Source organism: Hippocampus guttulatus, chromosome 10 (genome assembly GCF_054856545.1).
Source record: "Hippocampus guttulatus isolate MCC_2025c chromosome 10, RoL_Hgut_1.0, whole genome shotgun sequence".
Taxonomy (NCBI): domain Eukaryota; kingdom Metazoa; phylum Chordata; class Actinopteri; order Syngnathiformes; family Syngnathidae; genus Hippocampus; species Hippocampus guttulatus.
In genome coordinates, this window is record NC_141270.1 from 17016195 (window position 1) to 17031904 (window position 15710).

A 15710-nucleotide genomic window follows, 5' to 3' on the forward strand; every position below is an offset into this window, starting at 1 on the left:
TCTGATGTCACTTACTAGTTTAAGGTATCTGATAATATTAATAATTATAATAACAATAATAATCAGGCAAAACCTTTATTATGATGATGATGATGGTGATTATTATTACTACTGCTATGACTATGACTACAATGGTCAATGGGAAATTTTAATCAGAGATGGCTTTATGTGTTCCTAAAATTACTTTATGACGGTGATTAAAAAAAGGCCTTTACTTTTTTCTAGCACATCGGGTTTTTGAGATATTTTCATTCCTAGATTTTGAGTTTGACCAATGAAAGATTTTATGTGTTTTTTGCTGAGCCTAACCCTTAAGCCATAAATACTATATTACATATTATATTAATAGCAGTAGTAATATTATTAAAACCTGATGTGCTAGTGGACAAACGTGGGTAGATTCGGAATCAGTGTAAAACAATTTGCAAGAAATGTTTCCTTTCATCTTCGATTTAAAAAGAAATTGCAAAGAAAATGTTGGCCACTATTATAATTATCATTTTCATCAAGATTATTACCATTATTATTATTATTATTGTTATTATTGTTTTGACAAGTTCCTCCAATGGGAGACCTAATAAAAAGTCAAATCAAATTATAGCAAAGTAACAGGACGCCATAGAAAACCCACACATGCATGGCAAGAATAAATAAACTCTGCAGAGGACCCCTTACCTCAGAACAGTGAGCCAGCCACAACCACTTTTTATGCGCTGCATGACACCAAAAAAATAAAAAAAATAATGGAATAGTTTTTCCAAATTTTGTTGACTTGTATTTTATTAAATCTATTTTACAATGAATATAAAAATGGCTACACTCCGCGTTCAAATGCTGGGTTATTTGTGATTTTTTTTTAAAAATGAGACAAAAAGGAATGATTTTAATAACTTGTTGACCAATGAATTATAACCTATACAATGCAAGTGAAAAAAAAGTTATTTCAACAAGGGAAGTTAAAAAATAAGTAAATATAAATACTGAGGTAAGGTGGATGGTGGCTGTGTAGTTACTGAGTTAACCATTCACATTCAGTCATATGTTAAATATGAGTTAGCACGCACCTGCCACCATTGACTGTTCATTTGATTAGCCACAAATAAAGTTAATAAAGAGTAGACTTTTTCTGACATTTGATTACAATTTGTACTCACATCTCACAGCATAAGCCATGGTCCACAAAAAGCTTTCACAGCATCAGAGGGATCTCATTGTTCAAAGGTAACGGTCAGGAGAAAAGTACAAAAGAATTCCCAAAGCATTGAATATGGATGTGACAGTTTGACATTTTCCTGACAGTGAAGACAGTCATTATCAAATGGAGAAAATATGGCTGAATCGTGAATGGGGACCAGAACCCCCGCCCCCCGCGAAAGATGAAAAACCGCAAGGTTGGATTTGCGCCCCCCTTAGGAATTTTCGTGTTTGTAGGTACCAATATGTTTAAAATATTTCTGGCGCTTACGAGACAGTGAGGAGCAGTTGCACATTTGTAAGCAGAAGAACAAGCTTACTTTTTTGTCAAGTCACACAATGGCAGGTGTTGCCAAGTCATTAGTTAGCATCTCATGCACAATCATGGTGTCACGTCAAAACCGAAATGATCACATAACAACTATAAATACTGAAACAACAAAAACAATAAAAGAAATAAGTAACGCAAAACATGCATTTAAACATTATTTACATTCGAGGTGCACATCCGGTCTCCCAGCGAAGCTACAGTATTTTTACTTTACGTATTTGAGACAACAGTTACACAGTACACGTATTACCTAAATATACTGAAATATTTAATTATAAAACCTTATACAGTAATGAACATTCATCAATATTGCCTCCTGGGAGAAGTGAAGATTGTTGCATTGGTGGCATAAAATAAGGCTCTCACTTGACTCTGTCAGGCTTTAGGGTCACTTGGAGGCTCTTCTGCTAGAGGCGCTGACGGTGTACCTGAGGTTTTTAAATACGAGGGAAAAAAATGCTGATGTGTAGTGCTATGACATTCATATTGTCTTTTTATTAGTTGAAATAGATTTAAAGTTTTGTTTTTATCAGACAGTGGCCTTTCTTTAGTGAAGAAAAAAAACTTATCGAGCTAACAGTTTCAGCTCTCACTTAAGCCTTCGTCTGAGTTGTGACTGCTTCCTTATGACCTGTCTAAAAAAATAGCTGACTGGGTCAGGAAACCTTCAACATAAGGCTCCTAAATGTAAAGCTATTCCCAACCAGTGGGCCGGGTCACATTAGTATGCCATGAGCGCTCTTAATGTGTGTCGTGGGAAATCAAATTTCACTCAATCGGCCCAAAATTGACACAATATATATTATTATAGTAAAATAATGTATCTTTGTCGATCTACGCAAGTGATTTATTGAGGCAGACAGAACTAAATTCATAATCTTCTATTAGATGGCAGAAAGTATAGAATTGACATGTAGCCACTATTTATGATCATTTTGTTTGGAGGTGTGCCATGAGATATTTCCAACTTAAAATGTGTGCTTTGGAAATCACTGTATTAATGTATGCATGTTTGCTATATTTTTTTCCAAATCCATACTGTGCTCCCCCCCTCCTTCCAGGAGCTCAGCTGCACCGAATGTTATTTTCAGTAATGCTGTAATAGGCTGTTGTCGATAAGAATGGGCATCAATCAAGTATAAGTATACTTTGATTTATTTTTAATGCCAAGTGAGCCTGTGTTTCCACAACATGTGCATTGTATAATACACACACTGTACCTGCAGCTAATTTGAACTGGATTACAAAATTGCTCTGCGTGCGTCTGTCTACACCACAAATTAGTCTATCACTGCAGTATTTATTCATCTCAGACTCATGTGAGAATTTATTTTCATGAGGCTTTCAAAAATAAAGCTCTCTTGTGAAAGGAAAAAAATAAAATAAAATGTGAATTCCAGTTTTAAAATTTGATATTAACACAGGTTAAAAATAAGAGAAAATAATGAGAAATTCATCGTTAAGTTAATCAAAAAGTGAAACATTATTACAGTTTAAATTGTATGAAATTCAGCAGTGGAGGTAAAGGTATGTGAACCTAGAATACAGGTATATTTATTTTTATGTATGATGTATAGTTAAAAAAAGCTCAGCAATACAGCAAAACAATGATTTTTCAAGATTCTAACATAGTTGGTGGCACTATCAAATGTTGACTAATTGTTTGAAAACAAGGCAGTGAGAGATGAGAGCAAACAAATTCTGTTGTCCTGCTTTGCCACTAAAAGTATAAAAGGTGAGTACCGTATTTTCCACACTATAAGGCACACCTAAAAGCATTCCATTTTCTCAAAAGCCAACAGTGCGCCTTATAATCTCATGCGCCTTATACATGGATCAATATCCTGATTGCTTGGATGTAGTATTTTAAATGTTCTGTAAAGTGCTTTGTTACAGCTAAAGGCGGTTGAGAAGGCTCTATATAAATAAATCTGGGTTGAATTGTATTGTATTCCCTTTAGGGTAGCTCCATCTCGTGGATGCATAACGCAACCTCAGCCACTATTGTCGCTTCTATTCTATGCGCCTTTTAATGCAGTATATCAAGTATCAAGTACAACTTTATTATTTGTTACCCATTTCATCTGTGCTGTATGGGTAACATACATCACAGATGAAATTTCCTCCCTCTTATACAGTCAATAGACGACAAGAGGAGCCGCTGAGGGTGCCCACGCCACCATCAAAAGAACACTTAACATAAAATGACAAAATAATACAACACAACACATCACTTTATGAAAACAGTTTTAAAATAGGCCATTCAGTGAAAGTGCGCCTTACACTCCGAAGCACCTTATAGTGCGGAAAATACGGTAATGTACAAGGTAGACGAATGATATTTTAGTCTGTGCTGCGAACTGCTAAAAACAAAAAGCCATAGGGTTGGACACCCCAAAAGTAATTGAAAAAAAAAATCATCATTTCAAATTCAAACAATGGCCCATCCCTACTCTACGCTATGTTCTGACTCCTATATTTCCAATAAGTACGAAACCGTATTGCTAAATAATGACAGTGAATACGTCCATTGGCAGTGAACGTATTCAGTGGACGAACGGCTGAATTTCACACGACAGTCTAGAGCAGGGGTGGGCAAACTTTTTGGCTCGGGGGCCGCATTGACTTTTAAAATTTGACAGAAGGGCCAGGTCAGCACGAGCTATGGTACATTAAAAAAAACTGCATTTGTTGACAGTCTATATCAAACATCAACAGAACAAAAGCATGAAAGTACGGTATTAATATACTTTTTTTAAATGACAAAAGTGTTGTTGATGACCTATTTTAGCCTGTGCATCGCTGCAGATGGGTTGTGGTCAGACCAGTAGAAGTAGAGCGATACAGAGGTACTAGGTGGTCAAAAAGATTGCCCCGCCCCCCCGTGTTCTGCAACTTCAAGTCAATGCGCCACCTGGCGGTGAAATGCCTGTCATTACAAGTCCAATTGAAATGAATGCAATCATTCACATCGAACCTTAATTGTGGACCAACCTTCGGCGGGCCAGATTAAAAAGACCAACGGGCCGGATTCGGCCCGCGGGCCGTAGTTTGCCCACCACTGGTCTAGAGTCCAACCAGTGCGACGAAGGAAAAAGTAGATACAAATAGTCATGATGAAGTTAGAAAAAGTTTTTTTTTTAATAAAATTTGAATAAAAAATAGCTTGCGGAAATTCTGATTGGCTGGTAACTTTAGAGTCACCAGCCAGATTGACTGCTGTTCAAAAAATTTAATTTAGAAACCTGTTCATTTGATTATCCAACAGTAATTTGTTAACAGGAGTTTGTCTTGTTTTGTCCCACTGACCTACTTTTTACATAATAAAACAGGTTTGGGATATTTTTTCTCTCTTTTATTCAATTATGTCACCAGTTGCATCAACAAAGAAGGATCCTAAAACTGGTTTCTGCAATCGGTCATCAAGTATCCTATAAAAAGACTTTGACTCTGCTGTTGTCACGCATCAAGTTTTCACTTCTTCTGGAAGCTATTGCAGTGAGTGTTTTCACAATGCACGCATGCACATGACGTATGCAATGATGATGTATGCAACCGTTAAGAAAGTTAACTGAGTCTCTGAGTCTCGCTCATTGCTACACATCGCTCCGTATCATATGATTATGAACATCTTTGTGGAAAACACACGCTGGACCAGTTGGGCCACCAGTTTCCAGTCAAGCACGCCTCATCTGGCTGCGACTCCTCACCTTTTCTTTTCCTGAAGCCTGTCAGACTCACAAACTCACAATCACTGGTAATCTGGCAACGCAACGCACTGTAGTACAGTGAGGTTATCTAATCTAATTATACAGTTGTGTTTAAAAGATAGCTCTGTGATTGGGTTTTTATTTATTTTTATTTTTTTACAAGCAGGGCATTGACAGCTGTGTTTGCACGAATGAAATGATTGATTGTTTTTTTTTTTGTACTTTTTATGTATGTGTCTCAAGGGGTTTATGTATAAACAAACAAATGTACAAAATCAGTCAAACGCAAACTCAAAACAAAATGTCAGAGTAAGATTTACAAATTTGCACTTCCATCAAACGCCTTGTCAATGGAAGACGAAGTTGAAGATAAGTTTGGCCCTCTTGGGGTAAAACTGCTTTGTCGTTGAAGCAGTTTTCATCTTTTTTTCAGTGTACAAGTGTTTCACTTATTTTAAATACTTGATTTGTATGATTTGACTGATGTCATTGTGTTTTCAATTTTCTATCATGTTTCTTTATATACAACAAAGAGCCATCCAACTCTATATACTGTATATATATATATATATATATATATATATGGTATAGCAAATTCTTAAATTCATTTGTAATACATTTTTGCAATCGCTGAATCTTTTATGCTCAACAAGTCAGTGCAACAGTAAACGTAAATGACAGCCTGCTCTGATTTAATTAGTGGTGATCTAACTGATGGAAGGATGCCCAGTCCGCAAACTGTCATCTTCCTCCGTCACTATGCTCGCTTAGATAACAGACAATCTCAGTGCCACAACATTTAGAAACCTTCTGCAGCACATTTTAATGATAGCAATTAAATCTTAAGAGTTTAGACTCTCGCTTGAAAAACTTACTCACAGAGCTGGGAAAATCCCACCCACACTAGGAGATTATTTAAGAGTACGGTGCAGTATTTCAGAATCGTCAGCCACGCCTCTCCCACCCCCAACAACTACTTTTTTTTTTTAATGTTCACAGTGGAACCCTGTCTGGGACTCTGCCACTCTGGTTCCAAATGAAGTAATTTTGCATTAAATTCTTCAACTCGTTGGTTCATTTTTGCCATTTGCCATTTTTAGTGTTTGATCATTTATGTTTTGAGTTTTTGTATTTTCATATTGGCATACCTTCCAAATAAGACATCTGTTTGGGGATATTCTTGGGGTTTTCACTTTACCTGAGTAAAAAGTTCTCATTAAACTAGCCTGTCTAATAAAAAGACGAGTAGCCGTCATTTGAAACGGAATCACCTATTCTTATACATACAAAGGCAAAATTGTTGGGACGCTTCTGTTCAAGAAAAACAAAAGAAAACGCACAAAAGGTCACTGAAACAAGTGAAAATGACGACAATGATGACAAATAACGGTTTGGTGAACATTGAACTTGAGTGTTTGAAGGTGGATGTTTTCATTTTTAGTCTTGTCGTAAGACTCGTGAACTGTGAACAGCCATCTGACATATTTCGGTCCAAGTGCACAGAGTTTGCTTGACTAACAATTTAGCCTCTGTGTGTATGTCGCCATTCTTTATTTCTGTGGAAAGGTAAGTCAGTGATCGCCTAAGAATGAGAGAACATTTTCATATCGCGAATCATACCGGAGTGGGCATGCACGTGCATGTAGACATGGCGTTTAGTGACGATGTGTGCAGAATACTGACACTTGCAGCAGCGTGCCTCATTCAAGTTTTCAAACGAGAAACAAGTTGAGAATCAAAGACAGTTTCACTGACATTCTCAACTGCATTTTAGGAAGTGCCATCCATGTTTTATCCTGACTTGAATGTTGCTGGGTGTGCCAATCGGACAGTCGATTGAGAAAAGACAGTTACGGCAGATTATGTTTGTCTGCCCAATGTGCTTTGGCGATCACTTTACTCTATGTTATGCATGTGATTTTTAAACTGAACAGGGCCAGGTCATTTGCAGATGTGCCCCAGAAAAACAAAGAGCATGCAAAATTGTTACTGCGGTTGTGACCGTTAGGGATCCTCGCAGAGTGTCACTCACATGAGTTGTTTGGTTCAGATTTCAGATTTTACTTTCTTCCTGACACAACATCCACTTACTTTTGTCAGGGCTTTTGACCAGCCGCGCCTGGATAATTCAATATTATAATTACCGTAATTAAATGAATACAGGCGGCCCGGTGGTCCAGTGGTTAGCGCGTCGACCTCACAGTGCAGAGGTACTGGGTTCAATTCCAGCTCTGGCCTCCCTGTGTGGAACTTGCATGTTCTCCTCAGGCCTGCGTGGGTTTTCTCCGGGTACTCCAGTTTCCTCCCACATTCCAAAAACATGCATGGCAGGCTTATTGAACACTCTAAATTGTCCCTAGGTGTGGGCGTGAGTGTGGATGGTTATTCGTCTCTGTGTGGCCTGCGATTGGCTGGCAACCGGTTCAGGGTGTACCCCGTCTACTGCCCGAAGACGACTGGGAGGGCCTCCAGCACCCCCCACGACCCTTGTGAGGATTAAGCAGATCAGAAAATGGATGGATGGATGAATACACAAATTAATTTGGAAATATATTATGAATTAAGCGGTGGTCAACTGATTAGAATGTCAGCCTTGCATTGCGGAGGTGCAGGGTTCGATTCCGGCTCTGGTCTTCCTGTGTGAAGTTTGCATGTTCTCCCCGTGCCCACATGGGTTTTCTCCAGGTACTCCAGCTTCCTCCCACATTCCATAAAACATGCACGGCAGGTTAATGGAACACTCTAAATTGTCCCGAGGTGTGAGTGCGAGTGCAAATGGTTGTTCGTCTACGTGTGCCTTGCAATTGGCTAGCAATCAGTTCAGGGTGGCCCCTGCATACTGCTCGAAGACACCTGAGATAGGATCCAGCACGGACCGTGTCCCTTGTGAGGATAAGCAAAAATGGATGGATGGATTATTAATTAAGCAACTTCAGGCAGAAACTGGCTAAAGTCTGCAATAACTAGAACAGGAGACTTGATCATGTATAGTTACTCTGTGGGTCTGATAAAAGAATTGAGCCAGCCGTATGTGGTCCGCGAGCCCTTGTCTGGTTAAATGTAGTAGTCTGTGATCTCCGTAAATCACGACAGCGCAAAAGGTCATGGGTTCTTTTCATTAACCTCAAATACCAAGCCCACCATCAACTCCAGCGCCTTCCCACACACTTTGACATCAGAAGCCAATACGTTTTATTCCCAGGAAAAACGACAGCATCATCTCACAAATGGCAGCCAAACTTTCACACGCCTACAGTAATAATACCACGCAGGCATTTTATCCAGTCCGCCCCACAGCAAAGCTGCTGTGACGGCTCTGCACACACGCCCGCACCGCAGCATTGACATCACTTGGCTTGTTTGATGAAACCACAATACACACCTCTGCACTCGCTGCTTGTCTTTCGGAGAAGCTCTCCTCATAGTCTGACAGCAGCCGCCTCTTCACACACCTCAATCGGGTGTCACTGTCGCTTTACTTTACTCTTCACCGCATCATGGGGGAATTTCACGATAATGTCACTATATAGCTATAACTAATTGCAACTATAGCGTTAGGTACAGAAATACAGGCATTGATTTTTAATCATTTTGACTTTAACACAGTAGAACAATTATGCATATAAATGTTGCATATCAACAGTATCATATCGTGTACGTATTGGGTGTCTAATTAATCATCGTTATACGGTATTATGTAGCAGCACTGTTCATGACGTACTTCCTACGTGACTTACCACTCACGATCAATTCAATGCTCTGAAGATGAAATGATCTGGATGAATGAGAATATTCACAAGGACTTCACACTTGCACTAATTGTACAAATATGCTTGTCGTATAATCGAACTATATTTATTACGTACCAAATACCACATCTTAATTCCCTCCCCCATTCTTATTGAGATTAGATTTCAATCTCTTTTAAATTGTTTTGTTGTGTTTTCATGCTAGTCTTGCTGCAAAATAAATCAGTAGCATGATAACTAAACAAAACAAACGAGTACCAAAAAGTCACGAGAGTAAAAAAAACAAAAAACTTCGTATAGCTGCAGGACGAGGGACTCTTCGCTCTGCTCGACAAAAAGTATGCAGTAATCCCTCGTTTGTCGCGGTTAATGGGGACCAAAACCACCCGCGATAAACGAAAACCCGCGAGGTAGCGACCAATTAACATATACAGTACTGTTTAATCTGATCATGTCAAAATAGATATGCTTATATTTCAAAATAGTTTCACTTCAACGATCAATATTTATTATTTACTGTTTTGTTCTCAAATGAAGTAATGTGACTGACCACTGCCAGTGTTGTGGTGGCACTCTGGCACCCTCTAAAGGACCAGTAACCGAACTGGGTACTGTATGCAACATGACATATTTTTAGTACTGTACTGTATACAATTTTAGGATTTGTAAAAACGAACCCCTACAATAATGAGGCATTCTATAAAATGGCAGCAATTGCTAAGCAAATTTGGCTAAGAAATCAAAATTTCAACCATAGATGTATGTCTTTATTGCTAATTCAACGTGATATTGTACAAAGGATGAATCTTCTAAACTGTCATTATTCAAATACTTTAGAATCTACATGTATATTACCAGTATCCCGATTGTGTAAGTTGATTGGATGCTCGTCTTTATTAAAATAGGGTGCGATAACATAGCAAAAAAGTGTCGTCGAGTCTTGATGGCCCATTGTCTTATCTAATTTCCCACACGAAAAAACCCCATCTATCTATCTATCTATCTATTGAAGATATCACCTATATATGTTATATGTTTAGCTTAAAACTTTTTATCATAGACAGGTCGACTTTGACACTAGTCTCTGTCCTGAACATCTGCTGAAGTACTTGAAACAAAGAATGTAGTGTGAAGTTTAGATTCTATTTTCACTTGGTTAATTAACAGCCCCCTGAGGGTTTTCTTGCCTCCTCCACCTCGTAAAAGTCCCTGAAGGCTGTCAAGTGCCTTCGAAGAGGAACCCTAATCTCAAGATTTGTGGACCAGCAGATATGGTCTGTACTTTGTCAAAATGCCAAGATCGAACTGCATTGACCTTTCTTTGTTTCTGATTTTTACATGAGGGGAAGGACTGCCCGCCCCTAATTAATATAATTAACATACTATGCCTATATGTACGTGTGACTGTAGTTGCTCGGGGCTTCCTGATGAAATCTGAGACTCACGGGAGCCCGAATCGATTCGTGTTGTGCCCTGAACGTTCAGTAAAACATCTTGCAAGAACTTCTCCATTTCCAGCCTCTGACTTTTGCACATCAACTCAGCCCGAATCAAACGAACACGCGGAGGACCTGGGGAAGTGGAGAACGGTCAAGGGATCCCGCCGTGTCGACAACAACACGCTTCCCCCTGTTTGATCATCCTCCAACACTATCTATCTATCTATCTATCTATCTATCTATCTATCTATCTATCTATCTATCTATCTATCTATCTATCTATCTATCTACGTGTCTTTCTGTCCATCTATCTGTCTGTCTTGTAGCCTTTGAATGTTTTACTTCACCATAGCTCTCTCTGTTGGAAGAAATGTTGCAATGCATGTCATGTTACATTTGGCAACACAGCATGAGGAAATAGTCTGTAACACCCCGTGAAAAGAACGTCACTTTTATCTGCATCGCTTTAATGTCTTAAATTGAAAATAAATGATGATGAAAATGCATAGAGCCCCTGTCACCCTTGGGCCCGTATAATCCTCGTGATTTTTCGCCTCACAATAACTCACTATTAGTCCAACGTGCGGAAATGGGACAACAATTAAATCGGACTACTCTTTGCTACAAATCTTAACAAATACTAGAATAAAACAAATGTTCTTAACATCCCCTTTGAATGGTCCAAAATACAAGATTTTAGAAATTTACAAAGAGACATTGGAAGGCATCACGAGAGGCGTTCAGGGGCGTTCGGTCTGAAACGCTTCGGATTATTTTGACACTTCGGGGCCATTTTTGTGCGATGGATTCACAACCGCCGCCAAAGCCGTGGGAACGGCGGATTCCCGGGACCATAGGTGCACCTGTAAATTACAGGTAAACGAATGGGGCTGTTTTCTTTCGTAATATCTGTTTTTTTAAGTAACATTTGTCGATGTAATCGTAGTGCCCAGTTCGTGTGCATGCTAACTAGCCATGCTAAAATCCCAATTCGATGGACTGTACCTAATAAATTAGGCGTCTGTGAAAGCCTGGTTGTGATCAAGAAGAATTATATCACTTTCCTCTGTGATCTAACGTCTTCTCACCACCTGGAAAAGTTGCAAGGAAACGTTGTTGTGTTGGTTTGCTCACTTAGCTTGGCCTAACACCATGGCCTTCCAATATGTTGTGAAATGAAGATACCTCATTACACAATACTGTACGCATCAGTTTTTTTACCTTGTCAATATTTGTCCACAGTATTCAACCATGCGGTGTTTATGCGTTCCGAGTTTAATGTGTTAGCAGTTGAACTATTTTTGACTATTCGTGCTTATTCTAATACCAAAGCATTACGATACGAATAACTTATGCAGAGGTGACAAAAGTAGTCACACTCTGGATTTATGTACAAGTACAAACTAGTAAAAGTAGAAGTTGTCAAACTCTTAATCAAGTCAAAGTTAAAGAAAAAAAAGTTCACACTAAAACGTAATTAAGGGCAAGAGGGAAAAATACTATCAATTATATACAGCACACCATTTGATAACTTGGCTCAATACAATACAATACAATACAATACAGGTACATCCTGATTTATAGAGTGCAACGAAAAACACTGTACATTAAGTCTTTTATTAATTTAAATAATGCTTATACTGTGAAGTTGGGGGCAACAATAAATGAATACACCGTTATTCTTGACTTCTTCATATGGTTTCAGTCTTAACGGCCCTCCAAGGGAAACCGTAACTAAAATCTGGCCCGTGACAAAAATGAGTTTGACACCCCTGCTCTAAACTGTCCCAAGGTGTGAATGTGCGTCAGAATGGTTGTCTGGCTATGTGTGCCCTGTGTTTGTCTGGCAACCAGTTCGCATTTAAATCTATTATCACCAAACAGGTCTACGGACTTTGGACCTCCTGCAGGCTCCAGTATTGGCCCTCCCATCCTGACCAGAGTTGCACCACCGATGCCCCCACGTCCTGTGCAACAATCTTACCGTCCAGCTTACAGCTCCTTCACCTCCTCTTACAGTCCCTACGGGAGCTCCATATACGGGGGCTACAGCCCCTACAGCCCCTACAGTGGTGGCTACGGCATCGGAGGTTACAGTCGCTTTTCTCACGTGGAGGATGCCGCCCCCAGTCGCTTTGTGCAACAGGCTGAGGAAAGCAGCCGCGGTGCTTTCCAGTCCATCGAAAGCATAGTCCAAGCCTTCTCTTCAGTTAGCATGATGCTAGACGCCACATTTTCAGCCGTCTATAACAGCTTTCGTGCTGTGCTGGACGTGGCAAACCACCTGACACGGTTACGTGCGCATCTCACCAGGGTTTTGTCAGCATTTGCCTTGGTGCGCACTTTGAGATACCTCTACCGACGTTTACAGAGACTGCTTGGTCGGGGGTCCGCTGCTGAGGTTGAGGATTTATGGGCAGACAGTGCAAGCGATGCTCTGGCAGTACCCAGAGGCTCTGGAGCCGGAATGGACGATCAGACCGTTAAGTCGTGGCCAATCATTCTATTTTTTGCCGTGGTCCTGGGTGGACCCTACCTCATTTGGAAACTGCTGAGCTCTACCACTGGCTCTGAAGATAGGGGTGAGATTTGTCTTCCACAAAAGACTTTATACTTGAAGAAAAGGTTGTCTATTACATTGGACTCACAAAGTTTTATTTTTTTTTTAGAATTATAACACATTACGCGCTCGTACGGGGTAGTTTTTGCAATGGTTGAGTACCTTTGATCAAAGTCCGGTTAGTATGATACAGTGATGTGAAAAAGTATTTGCCCAGTTCCTTATGTTTGTCTTTCCATATTTATCACACACAGATTTCAGTTCATCAAACCAATGTTATTTTCACACAGAGACAACCCAAGGAAATACTAAATGCAAATTTAATTTATTCAGACGAGGAAAAAAGCATTTATTCCATATCCATGATATCCAACTTTAGGTCCATGTACTAGTACGCTCTTTGTCCACACTAGTACGACAATACAAAGCAATAGTAGACCGACCAAGCAGCACGAACAATGTTTTTCCCCACAACCACTCTCTTGATTTTAATGGGTGTGATCGTGTTGTCTCGCAGCGACTAACTGGGCCAGTGGAGAGGACGACCATGTTGTGGCGAGAGCAGAGTACGACTTTTCGGCTTCATCCGAGGAGGAGATTTCTTTCCGGGCTGGGGACATGCTCAATCTTGCACCGAAAGGTGAGGATAGGGAAACCGGCGTGAGTGTCTCGTCTGAATTAGTTCGCTTTCTTCGGCATTTTTAGTTTGGGAAGATCATATTTGAATGGAGTACTTGTAACAAATGCTCTATTGAAGGGGTAAAAAAGCCATTTGATTTATTTAGCATTCTTTCAGATTGAGAAATACCGTAGTGTGAACATTTTTTAGTGTAGGTTAGGTATATAAAAAAATATTCCTTTATTCATTTTCATGCTATTGCAACTTGAAATATGGTCAAACGTTTTTCTAGTATCCATAGTCACGAATAAAATAGGTATGGGGGGAAAAAAATCATCAAAACTTTTTTATAATAAGTATTTGTCAAGGAATTTAATCCAGAATGCTAGTCCACCACTGATTTGTTAGATTTCATTTTTTTCCCCAAACAAAATCCAGCATTAAATTATCATTACAAAAGCTTCATCGGTTTACTGTTTGAAAGCACAAACAATCATATAAACAGGCAGGTTTACCGTAATTTCCCGTCAAATACACAATTTTTGTTGTTGAAGAAAATTAAATACCCAAATTTGCCATCGATATTGTACGTAGCTCATTGAAAATTATAAAAATGTTTCACATTTAATAGATGTTCACCAGTACCTAGAGCAGGGGTGCCCATTACGTCGGTCGCTATCGACCGGGACCTCACGTGCTGGTCCCAAGTTGATCGCGAGGGGTGTAGAGGGGGGAAAAAAAAACAAAAAACCCAAAACATTTGTGTGTCTGCGTGAGGGTTGTTAATATGATATATTTTTTTGTGTTAAAACACACTGCACCCTAATCATCCTATCAGTCTCACTTTCACAAAAAGTATTGAAAAAATTCAATTAATCAGGTCACCTTTAAATTACGGTGGCGGGTGACCTGCGCCACCATGGGGTTGTTAGTGCTCAGCAGTCTGCAATTGCAACATGCGATCAGAGCGGTTGCGATATAGCTTTTATTTTTATGATTATTATTATTAGTATCAGTCAAAGTTTGTTTCGTGTACCATTCACCGATGGCACTGGCAAAGAATGGCAATCTGGAGGGCTGAGGGAAGCATTTTAAAACGGTACACGTAATATATTATGCCACCACCTTTTCTTTTTCATTAGATTTTTATTTGTTTATTTCGTCTCAGTTCATTGAGCCATGGCTCCCATTGCATTTTTACAAGCTGAAAGTATTTTCCTCACTCTTTTTCTCGTCCTGTTTAGAGCAACAGCCCCGTGTGCGCGGCTGGCTGCTGGCCAGCCTGGACGGTCAGACAACAGGTCTCATCCCCGCCAATTACGTCAAGGTCCTCGGCAAGAGGAGGGGCCACAAGCAGGCAGAGATGGAGAGGCTCGCTCAGGTGCAGCAAGAGAACTCGCGGGACTCCCGGGATGCCCTCTCTGCAAATGGGAATCCTTCGTCCGTGGAGTTGTTGGAGTCAGTGTACAAAGAAACGCCAACTTCCACCAGTGTAGGACTTCCAAATTGCAGTTCCAACACAGTCGTTAACATCCCGGAGAAAACTGACCTGTGAATCTACTGCTAATTTGAATGTATGCACGTATGCAAGTCTGTTTTTTTGTTGGTGTTGTTGTTTTTTTTTTAATGACTCAGTTTTACTGTTCAGCTGTAAATGTTGACTGATTAACAGTAAAAGTAGGATGTGGAACGTATCTCATAAAGGGTCAATTCACACATTTTCATGTTTCTTGGTTTCGAACCTGCGTTGGAACTTCGAGAGTTGTAATAAAATAATTTATCTAATTTTATTTGTGTAGTCCTGATGTTGATCATGTTTAATTCAAAATGCGTGTGTTTATAATGAGAAGCAACTGATTTTGACCACTCCCGGAAACAGCATAAACACATGATAAAATTATTTTGTCAAATAAATCATTTAAAAAAGCTGAATCGTGTAGTTTTGCCTACTTTGAAGATGTTGTTTCATTCATTGTTCACATCACTAAGACCTAATGGCTCAAATCAGGGGTGTCCAACTGTCCATACCTCAGTGGCTGCTGTCCTGCCTAATTCAAATACTGTACTGGTATCAGGATCGCCCTCTTGCTGGTTCAGAGCTGGCTATT

At 39.6% G+C, this 15710-nt stretch overlaps 1 protein-coding gene across 1 annotated transcript; it reads left to right on the top strand.

Annotated features, from left to right (window-relative positions):
* The first annotated feature begins 11146 nt into the window (after positions 1–11146).
* Positions 11147–15534, top strand: pex13 (peroxisomal biogenesis factor 13). The gene is made up of 4 exons (XM_086122563.1): positions 11147–11299; positions 12308–13005; positions 13501–13623; positions 14847–15534. The coding sequence occupies exons 1-4, from the start codon at positions 11226–11228 to the stop codon at positions 15155–15157; spliced, it is 1206 nt and encodes a 401-aa protein (XP_085978689.1). The 5' UTR covers positions 11147–11225; the 3' UTR covers positions 15158–15534.
* Positions 15535–15710: the final 176 nt, after the last annotated feature.